Source organism: Hyaena hyaena, unplaced genomic scaffold, assembly GCF_003009895.1.
Source record: "Hyaena hyaena isolate Hyena2069 unplaced genomic scaffold, ASM300989v1 scaffold_192, whole genome shotgun sequence".
In the NCBI taxonomy this organism is placed as follows: Eukaryota; Metazoa; Chordata; class Mammalia; order Carnivora; family Hyaenidae; genus Hyaena; species Hyaena hyaena.
In genome coordinates this window covers 821052-847684 of record NW_024080825.1, presented here as the reverse complement: position 1 = coordinate 847684, position 26633 = coordinate 821052, and the positions used below count along the sequence as shown (strand labels likewise).

Below are 26633 nucleotides of genomic sequence, written 5' to 3'. Positions count from 1 at the left end.
AGCGGAAAAGGCCTACTGACCACTCCCTCCCGTCTTCGCGGTCCAGGAGCGAAGACCATAGAGAAGAACTCTGGGATAGAGAGGCCCTGTGAGCGGGCGCCCCCAGGCTGACGGGAGGAAGACGAGGCCCTGGAAAGGGGGACCACACCTCAACCTCAACGCTCTGATGACGGGGCTGATGGAGAAACGGCTTCATGTAGGCGCAATAGATTTAACTTTCCAAAGCGCTGTGCTTTTTTGTTTCCTTTTCTATTGCTGTAAGCCTGAGGTCGTCGAAGAGGAGAATGCATCGTTTATTCCATTTTACAAACTGGAAAGCTGATCTTAGTGAATGACTTGGCAAAGATCAACCAAGTTAGCTATTGCTAATAAAGCCAAAGCCCAGAATCCGGATCTTCTGGCTCATAGCCCAGAGCTCGTTCCACAGATACAGTGCCTCAATAACTACCTCACGCTGGAACTTGAACCCAACTTTGTCCCTAAACTTTAAAACCTAAACTGCTTCCCGATTTTATTTTGGATTTTGACCCTGGCACTCTCCCAAGAATCCTTTGTGCGAGGACTTCTCTTTGGGACCTTTGTTGCCTTCGACCTGTCTTTCCCTGCCCAGTGGTTCAAACCATAACTGGTGTGATGGTCTGTCCCATCCCAGGAGGACCAGGGTCTCCTTGCTCAAGCCTCCTTACTTTTCCCCAGTTGTTTGGCCCTAAGCTAAGCGCAGTTTTAGGCACTTGGTGGAAAGGCCCAAATACTATTCAAACAAGAGAAGAACAACTGAAGAGATGGTTGAAACCCAGTTTATTAGACCAGAGGCATGCGTCACCCATAGCCCTGCCTGCTGTTCCCCATCCAGTGCACACCCCTTGGCCTTGCTCCTGCTTCCCTCTGGAGAGATCTGATCTCCAAGGAACTTCTAGGAACCAAGAGTTCCCCAACATCCCATGGCCTCACTCTCTAGCTCCAGGCCAGTGCACAGGTGACCTGCCACAGGTTCTGTTCTGGGGTTGGAGACCAAGAAACAGTTGGGTGGAGAAGACCTGGGAAGAGGTAGGGCTCTGGCCTAGGGAAGTTCCTGGGGGAAGGAGCATGGCAGGCCCTCTACCTCACTCATTTCTCATTAAGATAGGAAGGGAGAGACAGAAGAGCAGAGCTTTCAACTTCCCCTCTAGGCCTGTTTTTCCCACCATTACCAAACCACACCTCACCAAAAAATATAAGTGGTGGGCTTAGGTATCAGGTGAGGAAAGGAGGCTGGGACCCAGAAGGAAGGAAAGGTCACTGACTGAGGACCTCAACTTCTGTCAGCACCCCACTACAGCTACAAGAGTCACCAATCCACAGCTCCCCTTGTCTCTGACACCCTTGGCTTAGTGTGCAGAGTGGATCTCCACTCCCTGGGCGGGGGCTCTCTCTGTAGCTACCCCTTCCCTGGGGAGGCCGCAGTCAGCCAGGCAAAGGGCTTTGGGATTGTGAAACGGGAAGGAATGTTAAGGCTACGGGGAGGGCACAGGGTGCCCGGGTTGCGGGGGGAGAGGGTGAGGCCAGAAAGAGGCAGAGCTTGTGATTCACAGCTTCCTTTATGTCGCCACCGAGACAGTGCGAAGGTTACAATGCGCGTGTCGTCTCCTTGTGCTTCTCAGAGGGATGTGTGTACACAGTACAGACACCAGGGGAGAGAGTCCAACTCTTTATACAGGCGAAGGCATTCAGAGACCAGGGAGGGAGTAGAAACACAGAAAGGGGTACTTGGAGCAGGAGGATGGTTCTTAGAGACAAGAGGGGATGGGGTCGAGACAGACAGAGTTAGGGGAAAGTATATACAGAGATATAGCAATATAGAGTCTGTATCATATAGAAATAGAAAATGCAGATGAGGTTGTTGAGAGAAGCAAATGAAGTTGGGGAAGAGGACTTGGGAGAGTTCCATAAGAAAATTTATGGATGCGGCCCTCTGCAGGGGCCCCTGGGAGAGGGACCAGTGAGGTTAGGCACCAGTGCCCCTCTCCCTGAGCTGGAAGCCAACCAGCTGGATCTTTCATGGGATGGTAGAGGAGTGCTACCTCTTGGGATTTCTCTCCAGCAGTTCTGGGGTGGGGGTGAACTCGTAGGTATCAGGATGTGGCCTACAGCACCAGGGCCACATCTTTTCCCCATCATCCACTTCCTCAGGGGATTCCCATCCCCAACTCCCTAGATAGAGACTTCACATGTAAGAGGGTGGGAATGGGGACTAGGGTTTTAGTTCCTGCCTGGAGACTTGGGGTTGGGGGGGTCACTGGGCTGAGAGGGTCTCTTAAGGCTGGGGAAGCCCCCCCCCCAACTAGCCCTCCCCTTCAAGGTACATTCTCTGATTTGGGGCCAAATTCCAGACCCCAAGGATCCCCTCCACCCCCCACTGGGAGGGGCTTTGGTGACTGGTGGCAGCAGAATGTAGGTGGACAGTCAGATGACAGACAGCCAGACAGACATAATTCAGGCTGGGAGCTGGGGGAGGCAGCATGGAGCAGAGAGGGGCAGTCTGAGGTCACCTGCCCCATTCTCTCTTCTTAGATTTTAGTTTTTTAGTTTTTTTTTTTTGTTTTAGTTTTTTTAGATTAGTTTCAGTAAAAATAAAAAGAATAGGATAGAGGCAGGGAGAGGGCTCTATGGTCAAGACTCCTTCCTCACCACAGACAAGAGGAAAGGACTGCCCAGGAGTGAGGGACTACCTTGGGAGGGGGAAGTGAGTCCCCAGGGCAGATATGGGGGGGCGCAGCTGAGGGCCCCCTTACTCTCCTAGCCCTCCCCACCTAGGCCTTTGGTACAGTGGCCTGCGGGGCTCAGCAGGTAAAGTCCTCAAAAGTGCCTCGGGCCGGATGGTGAGGTAGGATGTTGGCAGCATACGTCATCCCGGCAGGATGGCCCCGGAGGCTCTCACACGGGTTCTAGGGGAACGGCACAGGACAGGGACTGGTTATCAGAAGGGCCACAGGTGATGCTGGGGCGTGGGGGAGGCAAAGGAGAAGAGGTGGCAAGGGGGGTTGTCCTGGGGTTTGGGGGGAAGGGGCGGGGCCTGAGGGCATCCCTCTCTCGCTCCCTCACATGTCTTTTGACGTCATCCAGGCTAAGAGCCACACCCTTGTCCGCGCTGCTCCTTTTGGCCTCCTTCTGGCACTTTCCTCTTCTGCACAGCTTGTGCTTAATGACCTGAGACAGAGGTGGGGTGGTGAGTGGTTGGGCAGGCTGGAACCCTGAGGTGCCTGTGGCCCCACCCTGATGCCCCACCCACAGTTACCTCATAGGCGTAGTCAAAGAGCTCCAGTACAGTGAGGATGCTGGCCCCAATGAACAGGCCCATCTGGCCCCCAATGTCACCTGCAGGAGATGGGGCACAGGGATGTCAGTGGTGTCAGGACACTTTGGAAGCAGCAGAGCCTACTAGGACAGGGACAGTTAAGTTGTATTTGCAAAAAGATCCACAGCTTTTGTACGGAAGGAGCACAAAGCAATTCTGGTGGGGTTCTTATTTTCTTCTCCATGCTTTTCTGCATTTTTTTTACTTTTCTAAAGCAAACAGGTATTATTCAGAAAACACAAAATACCCCAACATTCATTCTCTGGGTAAATTTTCAATGGCTTATGAAAGAGTCCCCCATTCATGCCCATAGGCCTGTCTCTACCACTTTGCCCTAAGAGAAGTTTCAGCCCCCTCCTCCCACTATATACCAAGACAACAGAGTTTGGAGAAAGGACACAGGGGCAGGGGGGATGGCAGGGGAGGAAGGAACTTGTGGGACAGAGGTAGGCAGCCCGATTTGGGTAACAGGGTGTCGCACCATGCCCAAGGCATGGGAAGGGGACAGTGCCATAAGCAGCTCACCCAGGAGGCCTGCAATTTCATAGGCCTTCTTCTGCTCAATTGTCTCATAGTTGAGGACTTCAAAGAAAATGTCCAGCACCAGGATGTTCTCCCTGCAAAGGGGTTGGGGGAGGAGACCTAGGTTCAAGTCACATCTCTGTCCCTTACTAGCTAGGTGACCTTAGCAAGTTATCCTCTCTGAATCTGTCTCCATATCTATAAAATGAGATGTTGATGGGGGTACCTGCCTTTTATGATTGTCGTAAGGATTAAATGTGATGGCATCTATGAAAAGACACTCTGCACACTGGCAAGCATGGAGTGACCCCAGTTGCAGCAGTGAGGATGAAGATAGAGAATGAAGCAAGGAGGAAAGAGAGGTACTTTTGCTTGCTCCAGCTAGATCTGCCTTCCATGCCCACCCCAGACTCTTTGGTTGCCTTCCCCTTGTTATCTCAGCCTCTTCCTGTCTGCTGGCCCCTCAAAGCCCACTTATACCCTTTACAGTCCCAGCCCAAGGGCCCTGCCCTGCACAGTTAGAGCCCTTACCCTATGTACTGCTCAGACTTGTTGAACTTCTTGGCCAGGTACTTGGCTGACGCTTTGCTGGGGATCTTGACCATGGACAGCTCCTTGCCATAGCGGGTTAGGTTGCAGGGCATTTCACACACACAGTACTCCTGGTCCTTCTCCACCAGGAAGTCTGTGCCCGACCAGGCGAGAGGCACCAGTTGAGTGAGGCCCTTCGGTCAGCACCTTCCCAACATGAACATCCCGGCCCTGTCCAAAGCAAACCTGGACCCCCTTCTCTTTTTCTGACTTGTATTTTGCCTCAGCCCTATGCCCTCCCTGTACTGATCTTCACCCAGCCTCCCCATAGATATTTTATAATCCTATATCTCATTGCCTTAGGGACCTGAGGGGTCAACCATCAAGGTGCTGATGAAAGAAAGTGACAGCCCCTCCTGGGTGACCCCAGTTCATTTTTCACAGGGGCCTCTAGAGATGCTATTCCCAGCCTTGCTGAGGTCAGACACAGGAGAGAGAGTTCAGGTGAAGCCTGATCTAGGAGTTACTTGAAGCTTCTGGGAACTTGGTCTGAAACCCCCATGCACATGGCTCCTCCCAAGACCGCCCTAGGACAGGGGTGCTCACCCAGGGCAGGATCCGCACACTCCTTGTACTGTTCTGGAGTGCAGTATGGGGCATCCCCTAACAGAGGAGAAAAGACAGTGGTGCAGGACGGAGATTAAAGGGGTCTTGTGATGATGGTGGTATCAAGGGCCTAGAAACTAGAAGCTAGGAGAGCGTGGGAGGGCAGGACTAGCCAGCCCCCAGTCTGTCCCGAAGGTGACTCACCCCACAGTCCACATCCCTCTTGGACCCTTCCCATACCTTCCTATGGGTACAGGCAGGAACTGAGATCAGAAGGACAAGAGCCATAGGAATCTGGATGGGGCTAGGACTGGGTGGGGAGAAGCCAGTTAATCTTGCTTCCATGTTGGCAGGTGGTTGATATGAATGGGGAGCTGGTGAGAGGCAATGCAGGCTGCGGGGGCCCCAAGATTGGGTCTGGAGCTTTGGGGCCTGACCTGGCATGTGCACCATGCGACAGTTACAGTTCTCCACCAGGTAGCGTGTCTCACAGTCGATGCGGCAGGCAGTTATGCTGTAGGAGTCGAAGAAATCCGAGTCCATGGTAACAGCTTTGCAGGTGCCCCAGGGCGGGGGCAGGTAGATGAGCTGCTGGGAGAGCCAGGGAGCTGGGGGGTGTGGGGACTTCTCCCCGAGTCACCTTGATGGACTTCTCTGACAAGATGCAGAACTCAGGAGTCCTGCACCCTCTCCCTCTGCGAACTCTGAGAGTCTCAGAGTTTACAGAGCATTCCTGTTCATTCATGCTTCTCCCTAGTCAGACTGGTACCCAGACCTTACCTCATTCATCCCTCCTGTATTGAGTGCCCACCACTCCATCTTGACCCCTCAACACCCCACCCTGGGACCAGCCTCCCGTGGTCCTCTCACCCGCTGCTCCTGGCAGGACACAAAGGTCTGGAACCCTGGGGCCACACCAAAGCCCAGCTGGTCGATGAAGGGAGGTTCATCCTGACTGTGGATCTGCACTTTGATGCCCGCTTCGAAGGACGTCTCATCTATGGGAATGAGGGGGTTGTGTATTGGGAAGGCTTCTGACTCCCTAACCTCCTTCAGAGCTGGGGCCGCGGCACCTCTCCTAGGAGTAAGTACAGTGCTCACTGGGACAGGGGAAGGGGTTACTCTATGGGGGCCCTCGCCCAGCCCCAGGCTCCTTTCGGGTTCGCTAACTCCATGCTGCCCTGATGAACCCTGCAACCTACATACTTTTCTTATCTGGCTTCAGCTGTGCATTTTGGTGTCTCAAATTCTTTCCCAGACACTTTCTATTTCTCCCTCTCCTTTTGTCTTTTCTCCCCATCTCTCTCAGCCCCAAGGCCCCCTGAGACCAGACTGACGGCAGACGGCCCAAGAAGAGAGGGAGTTATTTATAGAGCGAGTGGCGGCCACTGATGGAAAGGGATGGCTGGTTACCTTGGAGAGTAACTGAGCCAGGAAGGGGGAGCCAGAGAACTGTGAGGGTGGCAGTCAGGTAGAGTCGGAGATGGAGATGGCAAGATGCTAGGAAGAAGGGAGGAGAGCCCGAGGCCTGCCTCAGGTCCTACAGTGGAGCTCAGGGGTCCCCTGGTGGAGGCTGGTGACTAGGGCCATGGGAAGGGGCCCCTGAGAGAATGACATACCAGTCTCTCCCCATACGGGCAGGTACTCATCCTGCTGGATGTCCAGCATGATCTCCAGCCCATTGCCAGTCCCACCCTTCATGGTCTTCAGCCGTGGACGCCCATCTCGGCCCGAGTTGAAGGTGTAGCACTTTCCGTACCGGGTGAAGACCTGGTGAGGGCAGAGTGGAGAATCTGAGAGTCCTGGCAGCACTCCCTACTTACCAAGGGCTGTCCCCAGACCCTTCAACTGCCCAGGAATGATTTCTTCTGTGCAGCCCATTCTCCATCTGTCCTCCTTCTCTGCCCTTCTTTGCCCTGCTGTGTGCCCTGGAAAGCTGATCCCGGCGGGGTGTCCTGCCCGTGTTCTTCTGTTCCTTGGACAGGCTCTGGGTTCAGGATGATCAATGGGAGCTATCAATAAGGGATCAGAGGGCAGAAGGAGACAGAGATCAGGGTGTTCATCCTTCCCCACCCTTCTCCCCTCTGAGAATGTTCTGGCAGCGGTTTAGACCCTCTGTGACTACTGAACCTGCCAGGAGGGCTCCCTGCATAGCATCACTGCTTTCCGGTGCCCCTTTAGCCTGAATGTGACAACTTCCCACTATCACTAGGTGCCTCAGAGGAGTTTCCTTCACTCCGCCCACAGCTCTGTAAATAGTCCCTTTGTTCAAGCCTTTTCTATTAAACTGTGTGGCAGTCTTTTTCCTGCTGAGACCTTGGCATATACACCCCCATCACCAGGATCCCATCACTGCCATACTCCTGGTCCCTCCTTGAGACCCTCTACTCAGGCCCAAGATCGTGGGCCCTTCTGAGATAGATCTTCTCTTCTGGATTTTTCCAGGCATCTGAAATCTTGCTCTCCCCAAGATCCTTCCCCCAAACCATGGTAAGCACTTTAGTTTCCTCTAGCAAGTAGCCCCTTATGTCCGTTTTTGTCCCATCATCACCAGAACCTGAAAGCAGACCCAGCTGCCATCCCAAGGATCATGCTCACCCAAGTACCAGCACCTCCTCTCCCAGGATTTGGTACTGAGCACCCAGGGCACGGCATGCTTGGCAATGCTTGTACAGAACCACGAGGGCCTCAGAGGAGATCTGAGCCCCGGAGGCAGTCTCTCCACCCCATCCCTCAGAGCAGCCCTTATCACAGCTCTGATTACACAGCCACAGAAAGAAGGATGAACCATTTCTTTATGGCCTTCTCCCTACAGCTTGCCTGAATGTTTCCAGGTTCCCACAAATGGGGTGACTATACTTTTACTACTGCTTGATGGTGACAAAATCCACATAGCGAGTCAGAAGGTCAGTACAGACACAGCCCAGGGAAAGAGAAAGACAGTGTCAGGCCAGACCAGAGCAGTGGGGGGTGTGGAGGTTCCTAGGAAATAGAGTTCCCTGTCCCCCTCCCCCTTCCTGGAACAGTCTCCTCCCCCAACCAGAAAAAGAAAACATGTGCTTTCCCCTATCCTTGTCCATAGCATAGGAGCAAGTGGGTGTCATCAATGTGTTGTGGACCAACTGCAGGTGGGGACCTTGGGGTTTTGGGTAAGGTCCAGAGATAAGGTAGAGAGAGAGCTCCAACGACTCCCAATCCCCCAGGCCCACAATGAAGTTTGGTGTCACTCAGTCACAGGCTCCAGACACACACCCACAGCTACCCTCCATCTGTAAGGTGAGGGACCCCAGGTGGCCGAGAGCTCCAGCACTGCCTGGGCTGAGGGCTGTGAGGTTGACCAGTGGACTGCTGCTGCCACCTGGTGGTTCCATGTGAGAAGTGTCTGCTCTACCCTTAGGTCCAGATAACCCCTTTGTTATTTCATGTTCCTGTATTTCTCGGCCTGTCTGAGGTTCAGTGGCCAAAACCCCGAGGTCCCCACCTGCAGTTGGTCCAGAACACAATGATGACACCCACTTGCTCCTATGCTATGGACAAGGTGGGGGACTGAGGGACAGGTGTGGCAGAAGGGAAGGCCTGGCATCTGGGACCTGGAGGGGGCAGGAGAGGAATCAGGCAAGACAGAACTCAGAGCTGAACTGGGGAGGGAAGGGGGTGCCACCTGGTGCCTCAATGAGGACCCTAGACTCCAGAGTGGGAGGACAAGCATGAGGCTGACTCCCATTGACGGCTTCCCTGATCCTCACTCAGAGCTGGAGGGCAGGGGGGATTTAGAGGAGGCCTATTGTTCTCCCTCAGATACACAGACAGACACACAGACACACACACACACTGTAGGAGGAGCACTGGAAGACCACACAAGGATGCACTGAAGTCCCGGCTGTGGGTCATTACTGAGAAGAGGCATGGTGGGGTGGAGTTGGGGGCTGTCCCCACCCCTCCTCCTCCCTTCTACACTCTTCTCCTGTGCCTCCAGAGATTAGGGGATACCTGCCCCAGCTCCAGTCCAGGGGTGACAGTCAAAATTGTTAAGACTAGGCATGGGTATCCACCACCAGACCAAAGGTTACCCCAAAGACAGACCAAGGTCCTAGGCTCTGCTGGATCGCAGGGAGGTCTGGGAAAGAGCTGGAGACACTAGAGAATATTCAGGGAGACACCAGGGGCCTCAGGGCAGCAACTAATTACCAGCTAGCACAGATGAATTTCAAGATTCTAACAGGAAGAGCAGTATGGCACTGACCTGAAAATAGCAGCCCAGCTCCAGACCCTGGGGCTCCCGGGGTGAGCTATGGCCAGGTCTCTCTGAGGCAGGTCATAAAGTGTGGGTGGCCCGGGTGAAGTGGTGGAGGTGGTCACCAGCCCCAGCCCCAGGAGGCAACAGTCAGGGTGAGCCATGTCAGACACTCAGGGTGCTATGTCCAGCCCGGGCCCCCACTCACCACCGAGAAGTTGTGAGGGCCACAGGGCCCCCCGCAGTAGGAACAATAGAGCAGCATGTCCTCCAGCCGGTGGCAGGAGCGATTGTAGAAGCGGTGCAGGTTAAAGGGCTCCCCAGAGAAGGCCTCAGGCCCCGGTGGGGCCAGGGGTACCCCAGGGTCATCACTTTCATCCAGCCCCAGCATGGGGGCAAGGTAGAGCAAGTCGGGGTAGCTGAGCTGGGACAGCCGCACGGCATTAGTGTTGCAGAGGGTGACCGCTGGGAAGGCCAGCTCCGTGGTGGCCACCTCGTCTAGCAGAGTCACGTGCGGGTAGCTGAGGTAATAGGCAACGCGGTCCCCTACCTGGCACAAGAAGGCACCCAGTGCCAGGACAAAAGCCACTGCCCACAGGGCCTGCCTTGGCCCTGGACCCCCCTCCACGAAGATGTGGCTGGCGCCATGCAGGGTGCAGCTGTTGGCAAAGGCAACCAAATCCATGGGCGAATCCCCCTCTCTAGCCTCCTTCCTCTCTGCCTCTCTTTCCTTCTCTTCTTCCTCTTCTGATTCTGAGTTGTCCTGCTGCCGCCGCTGGTGGCGACCCCAGACATCTCCCAAGGGCCCTGGGGCTTCCTCTCCAGAGAACGACACAGAGCAGAAGATCTGGATGGGCATCTTCTCCAGGGGCTGCTGGCACTGGGGATTGGCAGGTGAAGGGAGAGACAGATGTGATCTCAGGCAGGGTCCGCAGGCCAGCCACCCAGACCTTCTGCTAGGTCTCCTCCGCCCCACCGGCCAGCTGTCCTTCTCTGCCAGGGCCTTCGTGGCAGTGTGGCTGAGATGGGGCTGAGACTGGGCGGGGCGTGGGGAGGAGGACCTGCCTGCTCTGCTGGGGAGGGCGGGCCTCTGGGCTGATGAATAATGGATGGCGGTGGGAAAGGGAGGCTGATGGAGAGGAGGGAGCCCCTTTCCTGTCATCAGCTCCATCAGGACAGAGAGGGGCAAAGACAGTGGAAACCCTAGACAAGCCTAGGGGCTCCAGGTGAGATGGGACCTAGCAGATTCTGCTGCTCCCACAGCCCAACGCCACAGTTCCTGCCCCTCCCCCACGACATTCAAGCTCCCTGTCAACATCATCCCATTGGTTCCTCAGCATCTCCTTTGGCCTTCCTATCCCAATTCTGGGTCCTCACTCCCATTCTCACCTGGTGCAGCCATTCCTGAGATATCAGAGACTCCGCAATATCTCAGACCTCTAATTCCTCCGTGACTCCCCCTGATTCATAATCCCCCCAGTTATTTCACTGACCGTACCCCCACCATCTCCCAATACATACATAAGACCCCAGTTACCTTTCAGTTACTGCCCTGACCCCAATTTACCCTGTTACTTCCTGAACCCTTAATTCCCTTGTAATCATTGCCTTGACCTCCAGTTTCCCTCCAGCCAGTCCCTGACCCCATTTATCCTCCTCCCCTCCCTCCTCTGATTCTGGCTCAGCTTCAAGTCTGCACCCTCTCCTGTGCTGAGCAACACTTAGGTCACTTTCCCTTCCTCCATCTTTCCCTTCTGTGGCTTGGGGGGCAGCCCAGCTTCCATTAGCAGAGGTCTCTCACTGACCACAGACTCATTTATGGCCAGTTCCCGGCACCAGTGGTGGGGCAGGGGGAGGGACCCTGTCTCTTGCAGCTGAAAAGCTTCCTTGCAGACCACCAATCCCCCTCCCAGCTTGCCCACCCCTCAACCATCCAGGAGAGGAGTTCGAGGAATTCTGTCTGGTAGGTGGAAGAAATTGAGATCAGAGCAAACTGCTAGGTCAGGTGGAGGGTGTCAGGAACCAACCTGGGGTGTTCCCCAAACCCTCAGCCTCATAGATACCCCTGGCCACTCAGTCTCAGAGACTTGCCCCCAGGCCCCTGGCCCCTCTGTGCGCTCTGATTACTCAGGGCCACCTATTGAGGAACTTGAGCCACCAGCCAAGTCTCCAGGGCCTAGAAGGTGACCTGAGGGTAGGAGTGGAAGGGAGGGAGGGAGGGGAAGCTTGTTAACCCTTCCTCTGCAGGGCTGGAGATAAGCAGTGGGGGTCACAAGAGTCTAGGTGGGCCTTGCCCTTAACCATCACAAAGCCCCAGACATCTTTCCCTCTCCTTTTCTCCCCTCCCTCCCTGCTCCCACACTTCTTCTCATTTACATTTGCATGCAGAGACCCTGGAGTGTGTTGGGGATAGGGGGCAGGGTGCCAGACTCCAGCAGAACTGATTGATGCGGGACCTTTGGCCTCAGCTTTGCTGCCAGGGACACAGAGGCCCCAGAAGAAGCACGGTGTCTGAGCTCTGGCCCATCTCCACTCTTTCACCATTGCCCTCAGCCTGGCCTCCACCTCTTTTGCCTAAACAATGGCCTTCCAAGTGCTCTTCCCAATCCTCTCCCTCCTAGTAGTTTCTCCCCACCTTATATAATTCTGTATGTAATTCTGACCACTCTCCTGCATAGAGACCTTCAAATCCCAGTGCCTCTTGGTAAAATCACTCCCATCTCAAGAGAAGCTATGAGGCCTTTGCAATTTACACTCCAGCCTCCCTTCCCCATCCCTCCACAGCAGTCCAGCGCCTAGCCACCCCGCCCGGCTCCCATTCTGCATACATGCTAGGCTCATCCGCAGCTCCATGCCTTCCCTGGACTCCATCTGGAGAATTTCTACTCATTTTTCAAGACCTTACTTACATGTTACTTCCAAGAAGCCTTCTCTAATTGCACAGGACATAGTACCCACTCAGGGCACTGAAGGAACAGTCTAATTCTGCTCAAGCCCCTTCAGGCATGAGTAGTGACCAATAGCTTCTTGAAGACAGGGACTGTGAGAATGAAAGAGCAAGACCCAGGGACCATGTGAAGAAATTCGAACCAAGAAAGACCAAGAACATCCAGGGCAACCAGAGAGGTCACTGAAGAGATGAGGAGAGAGATTACCCCACCCCCACCCCCCTTCAGCTGTTGTCCTCTGGCTTCTTCTGTATGAATTCATGAGTTCCTTTTCTGTTTCTGGTCCCCCGCCCCCTCACCCCCACCCCCCACCCCGTCCCTTCCTCCAGACCTCAGCTTCTAGAAGGCTTTGCATGTCCTCAGGATGTATTTCAGAGGTTAAGTTCTAGGCCTAGGGTGAGAATGGGGAAGCTGCAGATGCCCATGCGCCCCCACACCCACTAGAGGGCGTTGTTCCTCTCCTTCAGACTTCTGGAAGGAGAGGTAGCTTAGACTTCCAAAGAAAAGAAACTAAGGCAGGGGACACTTCCACCGGGAGGCTTCACCAGAGAGAAGGGCATGCACACACAGAGCAGCTTCGGAGGATGGCAAATCCATTACGGCAGGACACTTCTTCCCCCACACCAACACAAAGACCCACACTACACACCTACGCATCACTACACACAGCTGCCTTGTGGGGCAACACAGACAGACAGACACACAGACACACAGACACACATGCCACATTTCCTCCCTCCTCCATTCTCTAACATTGTCTCCCACCTCATCTTGTTCCAGTAGACAAATCCAAAATTGTCACAGTAATGGGAAGTAAGGAAAGTATCAAGCAGCACACACAGACCCCCAAGCACACACAGAGGCCCCAGGAGAAGTGGCCAAGCAGACACGCAGGTAGGACAGCACTCGATTCTGAACCCTCTGTCCAAGGATGCAACCCTTACCTACGTCATTCCCCACCCAGCACTGCTCTTAAGCTGTGTGGCAACTCAGTGGTTTCTGACTTTCTCCACGTGTCTTTCTAAACTCCCTCCCCCCAACATCTGTACAATGTTTCATTCTCTTCAATTGATATCTCATGGGATCCTTATACAACCTAGCAAAATAAGCAGGTTGGGAGAGCCAGAGCAGGGTAAGAACAAGCTGGGGAAACGCAGGTTTGAGTAACTTCACCCCCACTTGACAAATGAGGAAACTGAGGCACAATGATCTGTTCAAGTTTCATGGAAAGCAAGTAATGGGCATGAGACTAGAATGAGATTACCCCCCTCCAAATCCCTTCCTCCTTCTTCATTCTTTCATTTATTCATCAAATATTTACTCAGTATCTATGTGCTGAGGACACATGAAGAAGGGGCACTTGGGTGGCTCAGTCGGTTAAGCATCTGACTATTGGTTTCAGCTCAGGTCAGGATCTCACAGTTCATGAGATCAAGCCCCACATCAGGCTCATGCTGATAGGGCAGAGCCTGCTTGGAATTCTCTCTCTCCCTCTCTCTCTGCCCTTTCTCCATTCTCCCTCTCTCTCAAAATAAACAAACTTAAAAAAAATGTATATATATAAAGGACCAGGATCTTGCCCTTGTGGTGCTTACTGTCTAATGGGGGAGACAGACACCATTTTCTAAAAATTGCAAAAGTAAATGTTTAATTGCAAACTATGATAAGTACTATGAAAAAAAATAATATGCCTCTATGCGAATGAATGACAGGGAGATCTGACCCAGCCTTGGGAATCAAAGCACTTCTCTGAGGAATTGATGCTTGAATTGCAATCTAAAGAATAAGGAGGCATAATTACGTAAAGGTCTGCAAGGGGGGTGGCAGAGCAGGGGCAAGGGGAAAGAGTATTCCAGAGAGCAGAGTCATGCAAAGGCCCTGAAGACCACGGAAGGAGAGAGCTGAGCAGAGGAGGATGTAGCTGGAGAGCCAGAGCAGGGTAAGAACAGGCTGGGGGAACAGGCAGGACCCAGACCTCTCAGGGCCTTAAAGGCCACAGCAAGGATTCTGGTCCGAGGACAATGGGAGGCACACCATGAGAGGATTTCAGAGCAGTGTTTTGAAGAGAGGACTCTGGAACGGCCACAGAGGTTGCTGGAAGACCTGTTAGGAAACTATTATAGGGTCTAGGTAAGAAGGGGAGCAGTGGGCTGGCTTGGTGTGGGGCAATAGGGAAGGGAAACTTAGGAGGCAACAGTGGCAGGTCCGTTAAGGGAGGTGAGGGAGACAGAGTGTCGGGGATGGTTTCTAGTCTGCATAAATGGCTGAATGGTGGGATGGCTCGCTAGGCCAGAACACAAGGCAAGGACTAGTTTAGGAGATGAGATGATGAATTTGGCTTTGCACATGCTGGGTTTTTGGAGCCTTGGGGACATCCAAGTGGAGACGTGAAGTGGGAGATTGGTCACCTCGCGCTGAGGCTGAGAGAAGAGAGCTGGATTGAGGCACACATCTGGCACTCGCCGGTGTACAGATGCTGACTGAAGTCATGAGTGAAGATGAGATGGCCCAAGAATAGAATAGAAAGTGAAAGAAAGAGAGACAGACAGAAAGAAAGAACAAGCAAGCCTGCTTTGTCAATATCCACTGAAGCTAAGCAGAATCCCAACCTGTAACTTAACCACAGCTCCTAGTTATATACCAAAGAAACAAGTACCTATGACAACCAAAAAACATAAACAAGAATGTTCATGGTAGCTTTATTTTTAATAGCCAAAAAACTAGTACATTTGTTACAACCCAAATGTCTAGCAAGAGTTGAATGGATAAACACATCTTGGTCTATTTATACAATGAGATACAACACAGCATCGACAAAGAGCTAACTATCACCATACCAAATGAGACAATCTCACAGACAGAATCAAAAGCGAAAGAAGACAGACACAAAAGCGTGTATGGAGGATACATATACTCTAGGAACTTCAAGAACAGGTGGAACTTACCTGTACTGACAGAAGTTAGAATAATGGTTAACTCTTATGGGGCAGTATTGACCAGGAAAGGTCCCAAAGGAACTTTCTAGGGTGCCAGAAATGTTTTATACTTTAATGCCAATGTAAGTACATACCGACATAATATGTAAAATATTACATTGTGAGATACACCAATGTAGGGGCACCTGGCTAGAGTCGGTAGGGCATGTGACTCTTGATCTCGGGGTCATAGCTTTGAGCCCCACATTGGGTATAGAGATTACTTAAAAAGAAAATCTTATATGTAAAAAAAAGATACACTAATGTAAAAATATACTAATGAAAAATTCATCAAGTTGCACCATTAAATTGAGCCCTCATGATTTATAAGCAGAGAAAAGTTTGGGATTGAGACCTGAGTAGTGCTGACAGTGAACAGCCAAGTAGAAGAGAATGAATTGGCAATGAGACAGAGAAGGAGGAACTAGACAAAGGAGGTAAACCAAGAGCATGTGGGTGTCAGGATAGAACAGTTTTAAAAAGAGGAGGTGGTCAACCATTTTTTGAATGTTATTGAGAGATTAAGGATAAAAAATGTTTGCAGGATCTGGCCACATGGAGGTCCCTGGTGGCCACAGCTAGAACTGTTTTTGGTGGAGTGCTGGGGCAGTCAGAAGGCAGCCTGAAGCAGATTGAAGAGTAAATTTGAGATGAGAAAATGGAGACAGTGGAATATGTACATCACTTTTCAGAATCTTGTCTGTGAAAGAAAGCAGAGGGATAGTGTGTGAGCCGGAGCTGGAGGGAGCTGTGGAGTCGAGAGACCTTTGGTTTCGGTTTTTATCTTAATCTCAACCCGGATACACAGTAAGTGCTCAATAGGTGATAGCTGTCGTTTTAGCTATGTATTTCTAGCTGGGAGAATCATAAGCATGTTTCAGTGTTAGTAGGTACGTTCCACTGGAGAGGGAGAGATTGACTGTAGAAGGAGAGGCAAAAATCTTAAGGGTAAAATTCCTATATGGGTAGGAAATCAGACGTAAAGACTAAGTTGAGATTTCAGCCTATGTAAGAGGAATGCTCCCCTCTGGGGATTGGTGCTCAGAGGAGGGCGAGTTCTTGGTTAAGGCTTCTATCTTCTCTCTGGAGTGGGAGGCAAGGTCGTCTGCTGAGGGTGAGTGAGGGGCTAGGAAAGGTGGCTGTTTGAGATGAGTGGAGGGGTTTGCAGGAGTCATTGGGAAGAGCAAGGTGACCAGGAAAACACAATATGGTTGCCAGGAGGCACTGCAGGCCCATTTCAGGATATCAATCATGGGCACAAGGTGATTTCAAGCTGGCCTGTTGTGGGACTTCCTCTGGTAGAGTTTGGCTGTCCTAGAGCCACCCTGAGGAAAGCCAGTGGTGGGTCTATCTGCTAAGGTTGGGGTTTGGCCAAATGATGCAATGAAAAGGCAGAGGAATCAAAAGACTTGGTGTGGCCGACCTGAGCCTGGGGCTCCTTCTCCTTTGCATCCTTTCTTTTCCTCCCTGCTTCCTGCTTCTTTAGAGAACATATCAAGCTGGGAAGCCAGACACCCTCCTCCCTCCACCACCCTGCTCCACACATCTGCTCCTACAGTCACACACAAAGAGCCTGGACCTAGAAGATCTGAAGTCAAGGTCCTATTCTGGCATTCACCGATTGTGTGACCTCAGACAACTCACCTGACATCCCTGGGCCTCAGTTTTCTCATCTTTCAAGTGAAGATACTAATGTCTTCCTGCCTCCCAGAATTTTGAGGACCATAAGCTAAAGCAAAGGGAATTTGTATATTGCAAAGCTCGACTGGAAGAGATGATTAATTTTGCTGGTATGTGCTCTGCATGCAACCAGAGGTTTGCCTGCACACAGCTCCCTCCCACAACCACACCAAGCTGCGTGTGCCCCCATGCACATTCACACACATCCACCTCACACCCTAATCTACATCCACATTCTCTCATTCTCAGACACCCCCATGGAGGTGTACATGTGTGCTTGTACACTTGCGGCACACATGCAGTGGGTGTGTCATAAGGAAGGCTGAGTTGGCTGCTATCCATGGTCAAGGCCACTGCAGCAGTCTCGCCCCTAGGAATGTCCCCAGCCTGGCTTGATGATGTGACATACTGATTAGAGGCACATAGCACTAAGCTACACAGTCCCACCTCCCAGGGCCCCCGGGACTGCAGCCACATCAAGGAGGTGCAGATGAGAAGGGTGAGAAAGGGTTTTCTTTCCAAGAACTCATAGTAGCTCAGAAAAATCACAACTTGTCCTCCCTTCCCCTTGGGGGTGGCCTTGGAAAACCTGAGGAGCCAGAGTCTCTGGCTCACACAGCCTTTTTGTGCTCATTTATTTTTTTTTTTTTAATATTTTTTTTTTTTAATGTTTTATTTATTTCTAGGAGAGAGAGAGAGAGACAGCGTGAGCAGGGGAGGGTCAGAGAGAGAGGGAGTCACAGACTGAAACAGGCTCCAGGCTCTGAGCTGGCAGTCAGCACAGAGCCCGACGCGGGGCCCGAACCCACGAACCGCGAGATCATGACCTAAGCGAAAGTCGGACGCTTAACCGACTAAGCCACCCAGGCGCCCCTATTTTTGTGCTCATTTAAAAATTTTCCACAAGGAAAGGGCACCTGGGTGGCTCAGTCGGTTAAGCGTCCAACTTCGGTTCAGTCATAATCTCATGGTTCCTGAATGTGAGCCCTGCATCAGGCTCATTGCTATCAGCACAGAGCCCACTTTGGATCCTCTGCCCGCCACCCCACCCCCCACCCCCCGCTGCTCATACACACACTCTCTCTCTTTCAAAAATACATAAAAATATTTATAAGATTTTTTTCCACAAGGAAGATGTCTGATCCACATGTCCAGGAAAGTCAGCACCACACATCCATTCCACATGTGGGCCAGCATGGGCTTAGCCAGAGAGGCTCAGAGGCTGAAGGACGGGCTGCCTCCTGGCAAAGAATAATTTAGCAACCTACTTAGAGCCCCCTTTCCTCACAGGAAATTGGGGCTAGAAGCTGAGAAGTGAAGCCAGATGAAACTATGCCTAAAATAGACCTCAGGGGTCCCCACGCCCAGCCTCACCCTCTGCCAGAACAAGGCACCACTTCTCATTCTTGCTGTCTGCTTCCCAGTTTGGCCTCCCAGAATCCTCATACAAGAGTCTTGACTGGGAGGTTCTCAGCCAGAGGGCAGAAGTTCCTGGAGGGGCCACCTCAGACCTACAGAGAGAGCAGACTGGCACCTAGGGTGCCCAGCCAAAGGCAGACAGTGACCCCTGCTGGAAAGCAGTGGGCTGTGCATCTGCTGGGGCAGGATGGCAGTGGGGGGTAGGAAGGAGGGGGGAGTCACCACACATTCTATAAAACAAGTTTTTGGGGCACCTGACTGGCTCAATCGGTTAAGCGTCTGACTCAGATCAGGTCATGATCTCACAGTTCGTGGGTTCCAGCCCCATGTCGGGCTGTGCTGACAGCTCAGATGGAACCTGTTTGGGATTTTCTGTTTCCCTCTCTCTGACCCTCCACTGCTCTCTTTCTCTCTCAAAAATAAATAAATAAACATTAAAAAAAAAAAAAAAAACAACCCGGAGCTTCTGAATAGATGAGCTGGGCTGGGGAGATGGAAGGACTCCACCTAGATGTCGGGGTGGGGGGAGGGGGGGTCCTCTGGTATCAGGCACATTACTCCCTGTCTCCTGAGGCTTCCTTTGTTACTGTCACCACCTTCTAGGCTCTGAGCCTCTCTGGGTACCACACTTTAAGCTCCCTGAGGGCAGGAACTGGATCTCTGGCACCCAGCATGGGGCCTGGCCATTAGAAGTGGCTCTGTAACAGGAATGAACCAAACGGAGCTACACACTTCCAACCCCAGTCTCCCTCATCATTCACCCCAGAACTGAAATTGCCTTCCACAAAGTTGAAGCATGCTCAGAAGCAACCTCTGCCCGCAGCAGAAACGGGACCTCCTTGCAAGCCTCCCCTCTGCTTCCCACAGGGACACATACCTGGTGCGGAAGTGACTGTACCTTTGAGTTTTCCGAGGAAGGGCCGGGGCAGGAGAAAGGCCCAAAGCTTGAAGGCGCTCCCCCAACCCCTGCACTTCCGACTCTGCCCCTAGAGGCACTCAGTTACTTACACCAATTCCCTATTACTTTAGCCAACAGCCTGGAGATCAATTAACTTAGAATAGCCTCCTTGCTGGGAAAGGGGTGGAGTCAAGAATGGCTGAGGAGGAAGAAGGGAGAGGGAAAGGAGGTGAGAGAGGTAACTACCTTATCCAAAGGATGTGTGTGTGTGTGTGTGTGTGTGTGTGTGTGTGAGAGAGAGAGAGAGAGAGAGAGAGAAACCCCAAGAGAGAGAGAGAGAGAGAGAGAGAGAAACCCCAACCAGGGTCCCCAGGATTCTTGCAACTGGCTCCACTCCCGGCTCCTCCTTCCAATCTCAGGCACTTCTGAGGGAGGGAGGGAGAGAAGGGTAAGGCTGGAAGGAACGCCCTCCTCCAAAGTTAACTTCTCTGCTCCAGGCTCTCCAGTCCCTCTGCAATCTGTGCATGTTCCCCCGTTCCCCTCCCCCTCCCCCCACAATCACACACAGACCACTGGGCCTCTGTCCCCGGGCAGGGTTACTCAGGACCCTCCTTCTCTCTAGGTAGCAGTCTGGGAAGCTTTTCCCCTCAGACTCCATTCACTGCTAGCTGGAGGGAACAGACTCAGGTAGTGAGGTCTGAGCTGGTCTGAGGTGCTACACAGTGGGAGGGGGGTGTGGGTGTAAGGGGTGTCAATGAAAGGGCAGAGCCAAGTCAGGGATAAGGAAGCTCCCATGCTAGTCCTGGCTCTCTGGGGCCTGCACCCCGGCTCAGCTTGCTATAAGATGGCCGATCCCTCCCTTCTCCAGGTCCCAGGATCACCCACCTACACCCACTTCTTATATCTGCTTCTCACCCCTCTAGGTGATCCAGAAGAGTCCTGTCCCCCTCCAGAGCCTTAGGGGGATTTCTGTGCCCCTGGGTCCTGGTAGGGACGGGGGGACTCCTGCAGGCCCCTCAATCCCTTATCCCCCAATTCCACCCCCACCTGAGAGAGAATACTATCTCCATTGCACACCCACCCCCAAGATTTCCATTTTCTTTCTCTTCCAGGGTCCAGAAATGAATTCCCCACTTTCTCTCCCCTAGGCAAAGGCTCTGGGTCTCAGCTGGAGGAGGGGGGTGGCAAAGGGCTGAGTGGGCAGCCATCTGCCAGCCCCCTCCCCTGGTGCTGTTCAGCATTCCAGCCACACAGGCGCTCCCACTGCCAGGGACAGATAAGGTGCAGCTGGAGGCTGGCACCAGCTGCGACTGTGCTCACTCCCTCCGGCCCCCACCCAGACACTGGCAGACAGCTGCGCCCCTGGTCCCCCGCCATGGAACTCCTGCCCTGCCTTGGCCTGGCTGGCCTCGAGGAGGGGTGGGAGAGAGCAGAGCCTCAGACCTTGTTGCCCTTGCAACAAAGCACCCCACCTCAAAGAAGTAGAAGAGGCTAGGGAAGAGGGGGTCCTTGAGAGTGACCCTCTGGGTCTACCCTCTGTCCTCTGCTTCCTTAGTCCCAAAGAGTTTCCAAATCAGCTTCTCCCAGATTTAGCCCAGGTTCTCCAAATTTATCCCCACACTCCCAAGCTGACTCAGCTACAGCTCGGGGATTGACCCCGTCAAACACTCTGTGACCACCAGACCATCCCCTACAGTTGAGCTGGATTCAGAAGCACATCTGGGGGGAACACTTGTCACTGCAGACCCCTGCCAGAGGAGCTGGGGTCTTTGAGGGACCAGAGTATGCCCTTCCTATGCCCTCTGAGCTGTCCTCCATGAGCAAGGTTCTCATTGTTGGATGAGCTTTGCCCTTGGAAACCTGGAGAGGAGTTCACATGTACCCATGCACACTATATTTTGCAAAAACTTTGAGCCAGGGCTTGGACTCCTAGTTAGAACCTCTGTTTCAAGGCAGCAAAAGATGCCAGGACAGTCTCTCCTAAACTCTGACCCAATAGGTGAATGCTTTCTGCCAGTGCCATGTCTATCTAGGGGCTAGATACATACCTCTTGGCCTAGCAGAGAATGGCAAGGATGGACAGGCAGATATTAACTATTAGACCAAAGCAGAAGAGAGAGAAGATGGAGCATCAGGCAAGGAGTGTCTACGTCCCTTAGTACCAGCGAGCTGGAGGAGACTGCCAGAACCCTCTTTTCTACCAGGAGATGTCATACAAGGACTCACAACCAAACTCCCATCTGTGTAGTAACTAACATCCCTATTGGCAGAAGTGGTAGAGTTCCTGACATGGAAAGGGGTGGGCAGGGAGGTCAACGAGAGAGGGTAGAAGAAGGGGCCAAGAGGTTTGGGTGCAGCCAGATTCAGGGTCAGGTCTTTGACATGGGCTCAGAAACATCCAAAACCTAGTCTTCCCTGACAACCCAGCACCAAGAAGTGCCAGTGCTGGGCCTGCGGGCTACTAGTTCTTGTGTCTCCCCTGGCCCCAACCCCAAACAAGAGGAAGAACTCAGACTGTTCCAGAACTTTGTGAACCAGTCATATCTCCATCTGTCTACTTAGACGTGTTCCCTCAGATAACATGGACCAATCACATTTCAGTATCTCCATTTTCATGAACCAAACATGTCTTAGCATCATCACTTGGAATCTTTCTGGACATGAGGGACAAACGGAGCTTCAACTGAACACCTTCTATGGACTAATTATACCCCCACTATACCTTCTCAGGTTGAGCCAAATATTCTGTCCATCGTCCAACATTACAAACCATTCAAGCTAATGGGTTTTCTCTTTCTTGCTGGTCCCTTCCACTCGTATACTGGGTATGTTACAGAGGCAGAAGGCTCTGCCTTTCACTTCTACCTTCAACTAACTTCTACTACTCATGGGTATATAGTTGGTGAGCCTGGGAACCCTTTGGTCTCAGGCCCTGGAGAATCCAGAACTTTCCTGTTTTGAGGAAGGAAAAGGGGGAAGTGGTTAATGCACCATTCTAAGCTCCCCATCCGCTTGGCTCAGCAAGGAGTAGAGTCCTGCAACCTTTGTCTGGCAGGATTGACGAAGGCACATGAAACTGGTCTGCAGAGCAGGGCTTAAGGAAATTAGGAATTCTTCTATAACCTCAGCAGGAAAAAAACAAGCATGACCATAGCTCCAACATTTCTACACAAACAAATGCAGTTCATGCTCCCATAATGCTGGGAGGAAGCAAGCAAGAAGGGGAGGAAATGGGCAGGGAGAAAAGGGAATGTCTGAGAGCAGAGAATTAGGGGCAGGCATCAATAGCAAGGGGGTCTTAGGGGAGGCCGGGTTTTCAAAGAGCAATGACCAGAACTGGAAATGGACACACTGACTCCAGGATCAGCAATATTAACAAAGAGCACACTTCACTGGAACTTAATCAGACATGAGTTCTAATCCTGAATCTGTCACTAGCCAGCTATGTGAACTCAGGCAACCCACTCTACCTCTCTGTGTCTCAGTTTGTGAATCTGTAAAATAGAGATAATGGGACTCAATTCAAATCCAGGGAATTGAAGGACAGCCTACAAAGCATTCTGAAGAGTTATAAGCCTCATTTTCTCATCTGGTGTTATTTTTCATACATGGCTCCAGGTCCTCTGGGCCCTTTCCAGCCCGTCTGGTTGTAACAGGAATCTATACAACTTGCCCAGGATCACCTGGCATATGAGATGCAAGTCAGTTCCCCTAATCTTCCTTGGGATGCTGGCTTTGAGGCAGCCCCATCCATGGGGAGTGGTGTGTGTGTCTGTGGGGGCATCTCCATTTTAAGGAGGAAAGGGATGAAAAAAAAGTAAAGGGAATTTCAAGTTCAGCCATGACTGTGTACCCCAAAAATCTCTCCTTCCTCAGACCCTGGCTCTTGCTGGCAAGGGGGGAACCCAATTGGACAGTGTGTGTGTGTGTGTGTGTGTGTGTGTGTGTGTGTGTATGGGCAGGGGTGGCACAGAGAGAACTACCTGTCTAGCTATTTAAGAGAAAGCTTCCCTTCCCAGGTTTCTCAGTGCTTCCCAAACTTAAGTCCAAATCACCTGCCAAAATGCAAATTCTGATTCGGTCTGTTGGGGAAGTGGAGTAGCTAAGTCCTGTAGTTGGTTCAGGCTCCCAGGGGATAGTCCTCACACCTCATTTCAAGTAATAAGGCTGCAGCTTACCCACCACCACGTCCAACTCTGACACCTGTGGCCCACAAAGTAAGCTTAGTGGGGTCAAAGCCATGCTAGCTCACGTGCACGTGCGTGTGTCCGCTGCCTCTGTATGTTATGCACTGTGGGCTCTCTTTCCTGCCATCATGGACACAAGGCTGATGCTCAGGCACTCACACAGAGCACATGTGCCTCTGTGCTGAACTAAGTCCCCTCTGGACAGAAGCAAGTCCCAGGGACCCACAGCTTCCTCTCCCTGAGTAGCAAGCTCATTGAGAGGCCCGAGGCTCCTAATCTCCTCCTCTGGGGGCAGGGCTGACTCTGCCCCCCACACCTGGGGACTCACTCACCACCTTGAAGTCTTCGGCACTGCAGACCTCCCCCCGGAAGTGGCAGGAGAGCAGCATGTCTCGAATGTCGTGCCCTGCACGGTCGTAGAACTCCCGCATGTTGAAGGGTTTGGGCTTGAAGCTGCGGAAGTTGGCCTTGTCCTGCAGTATCTCCAGCTGCTTTTCATCTGCCATCTGTGTGTCCGGTATCTCATACCTGGAGCCCAGGGGTGAGCAGCGCATGGATCAGCATGACCTTCCATTCCTGCCTCCACTGGGTCTCCAGTGTCCCATACCCAACCTCAGGGCGGGGGGGGGGGGGGGGGGGGGGGGGGGGGGGGGGGGGGGGGGGGGAGGGGAGGGGGCGGGGAGGAGGGTAGCAATCAGCCCTGGAGAGCAGGGCGTGTCCAGAGGACCTGCACCCCGGGATCTGAGAAGACAGTAGGATCTGCAGTGGCCACATGGGTAAGGGAGAGGTGGGTAGAGTCATCAAGGCAGGAGCTATCTTTTATACTACAGTCTCTACCCTTTAAAGATGGAGAAGCGAGGAGAAGATCAAGATATAGTGGCAGGAGGGTGGCAAAGGTCACTCCAGAGAGGGTGCTAATGTCTCATAGCTCAGGCTGGGTTAGGGGGAGAGCTGTTTGGGACTATGCTGGGATCAGAGATTGGGTGCCCTTAACTACGTGCTCAGCAGCACCCCAATTCCTTTGCTCTGAGTGGCAGGCTTGGGGGCCTAGAGGACAGGGATGTCTGGGCTCTACAGAAGGGTCAGGGAGGCAAGTACCCTGATGGGGGTATCTAGAAGCTGGCATGCATGCAAGCCCAAGGAGCCCAGCTAGCGGATGGGTGAGAGCCGCCCACCTGTTGTTGAGCAGGGCCAGCAGCTCCCCAGCGTGGTACAGGTCATTCTTGGAGACTTGGCTAAAGCGGAACTCGTTGAGGTTGCACAGCGTGACGGCGGGGAAGGTGAGCTGGGAGGCAGCCACCTCATCGAGCTTGGTGACGTGGTGGTAGTGGAAGTAGTACTGCACTCGCTCAGTGCACACACACAGCAGCACAGCCAGTGAGCCCAGGAAGCACAGGGCCCAGAGCGCCCGCTTCAGAGAGAGCCGTTCGTAGGAGAAGATGTGGGCCAGGCCGTGCAGCGTGGAGCTGCTGGCGAAGGCCTGGATGCTCACTGGCTGGACGCCACCCACCTCTTCCTCCTCGGCCTTCAGTTCCATCCTGGCCAAGGGGATCCTAGGGAAGGGGGGTGGGGAGTCTGCTATTGTCCTGAGATGAAAGTAAGTACACATGGGGGGCCCTGCATGTGTGTCATTCAGAATCCCCATCATCAGAGATCACTGCCTCTGGGGCAGGAGACTTCCCTCTGTGTGGGAGCCCAGAGGTGGCCGCCAAGGGACACACTCATAGAAGAGGGTTCCTCCAAATTCAGGGGCTCTGGGGTCAGCTCAGGCCAAGAGAATGCTCTCCCAGGAAAGCTTCCCAAGCCAGGGGAGACCCCAGATGTAGTCACCAGAGGGTGAGAGGGAAGTCCCAGTATTTCCACAGGCAGGCACAGGAGTTCCCTCCAGATGTGGGGTCACTCTGGGACAGGAATGTCCACCCCATCCTGGAGACGAAAACTCCCCCAGATGGACAGAACCCAGGGTTAGGAGCTCCTGGCCAAGGGTGTCCCCAGGACTGGGCTTTCACCTGGCTAAGCTAAACCTGGGCTAACTCCCCGCGTCCCCGCCCCCGCCGGGAGGTGGGGAGGGGCCCAGCCCGAGTCCTCACCTGCGGGCGTCTCCAGTTCTAACAACGCAAGCTATATGTGTGTCGGTTTGGGGTGGGGGGGTGGAGGGCAGCCCGAGGTGGATGCATGGGGGGGGCACGGTTCCCTATGACAGCTAGCTGTCCCCGCCCCGGACGGAACCCCCCCCCCCACCAGTCCAGCTTCTCGACGCAGCTAGATCCCCTGCTCGGCCCCCGCCCCCCTCCCCAGCCACCGAGCCGCCCCAGCAGCTGGGGAAAAGCGAGAAGGGAGGAAAGTCTCGGCTTCGGGGCGCTGGGGAGTCCCGCAGCCAAAGGCGGGGGGATCGGAGACCCACCTGAGGGGGCTTCGGGAACCCGGCAAGCTGCGGCGGGTCCTTGGGCGCGGGGCCGGACGCGGGCTCAGCGCCGAGCCGCGGAGGGGCTCATGGCCCGGAGCCGGAGCCGGCGGCTGCCGCGGCACGCCGCGCAGAGCCCTGCAGGGAGCGGCCCGCCCGGCCCGGCCCGGCTCGGCTCTGTCCGCCCGCCCGCGCGCGCTCGCTCGCTCGCCTCGGCTTGGTCTGCCCGGGCTCGGCGCGGTGCGCGGTGCTCTCAGCCCCGGGATCTGCAGGGATCCATCGTCCGGCCGGGAGGCGGCGGGAGGGAAGGCGGAGGGGGAGGGGAGAGGGTGCGCGTGCGCGCCTACGAGTGTCTGCGATGGTGTCTCTGGGCCGATGTGCGCGCGGGGCCCCGGACGCAGAAGCGGGACCGAGGGCTCCCCCCGCTGCCTCGCCCCCTCCTCCCGGCCGCTCTCGGCGGCTCTGCTTCACTCCGGTCCCGGAGCCGTCTCCCTGCCTGTGAGGCCCTATGGCTTGTGTGTGACTATGTGTGGGGTGTGTGTGTGTGTGTGTGTGCGCGCGCGCGCGCGCGCGGGAGGGTGTCTGCCCCCAGCGTCCCCCTCCCCGCGCTGTCTCCTTCGGATCGATGCTCCTGCCTCTTGCTGCTGCTTCCTCTGGTGACGCGCGCGCGCGCGCGCACACACACACACACACACACGCACACACACACACGCAAGCTCCAGAGTCACACTTGACTGATTCAAGCACTTGCTCGTGTGGAGACACAGACACACATAAGACCAGAGTCACAGCACGCCACTCACAGCCACACACACCCCACAGACACGCACACATCCCAGTGGCCTGGCCTACAGGGCAAGCACCCAGGAGCTTACACTTATTCACTTGTTCTTAT

The 26633-nt window shown here is 53.7% G+C and overlaps 1 protein-coding gene across 3 annotated transcripts; it reads right to left on the bottom strand.

Annotated features, from left to right (window-relative positions):
* Positions 1-781: 781 nt before the first annotated feature.
* On the bottom strand, positions 782-24871 carry ASIC1 (acid sensing ion channel subunit 1). 3 transcript variants are annotated; one of them, XM_039241446.1, is made up of 11 exons: positions 24510-24871; positions 23667-23862; positions 6613-6763; positions 5864-5991; positions 5431-5581; positions 4994-5050; positions 4388-4541; positions 3860-3951; positions 3275-3354; positions 3082-3186; positions 782-2924 (listed from the first exon to the last, which is right to left on the bottom strand). In XM_039241446.1, exons 1-11 carry the CDS (start codon positions 24869-24871, stop codon positions 2820-2822), a joined length of 1581 nt encoding a protein of 526 aa, XP_039097377.1. In that variant the 3' UTR covers positions 782-2819. The 3 variants fall into 3 exon arrangements, with proteins under 3 accessions (XP_039097377.1, XP_039097376.1, XP_039097374.1); XM_039241445.1 differs by lacking the exons at positions 23667-23862; positions 24510-24871 and adding an exon at positions 9436-10086 and having other exon boundaries at positions 782-1765; positions 2790-2924; XM_039241443.1 differs by lacking the exons at positions 23667-23862; positions 24510-24871 and adding an exon at positions 9436-10086.
* Positions 24872-26633: the final 1762 nt, after the last annotated feature.

Excerpts from the sequence above, each read along its gene's own strand:
- ASIC1 (XM_039241443.1), bottom strand. The coding sequence starts at position 10,086 with ATGCCCATCCAGATCTTCTGCTCTGTGTCGTTCTCTGGAGAGGAAGCC. Across the intron at positions 3,952-4,387 it reads AAGTCTGAGCAGTACATAGG|GGAGAACATCCTGGTGCTGG; the intron begins GTAAGGGCTCTA and ends ACCCCTTTGCAG. Across the intron at positions 2,925-3,081 it reads TGGATGACGTCAAAAGACAT|AACCCGTGTGAGAGCCTCCG; the intron begins GTGAGGGAGCGA and ends CCGTTCCCCTAG.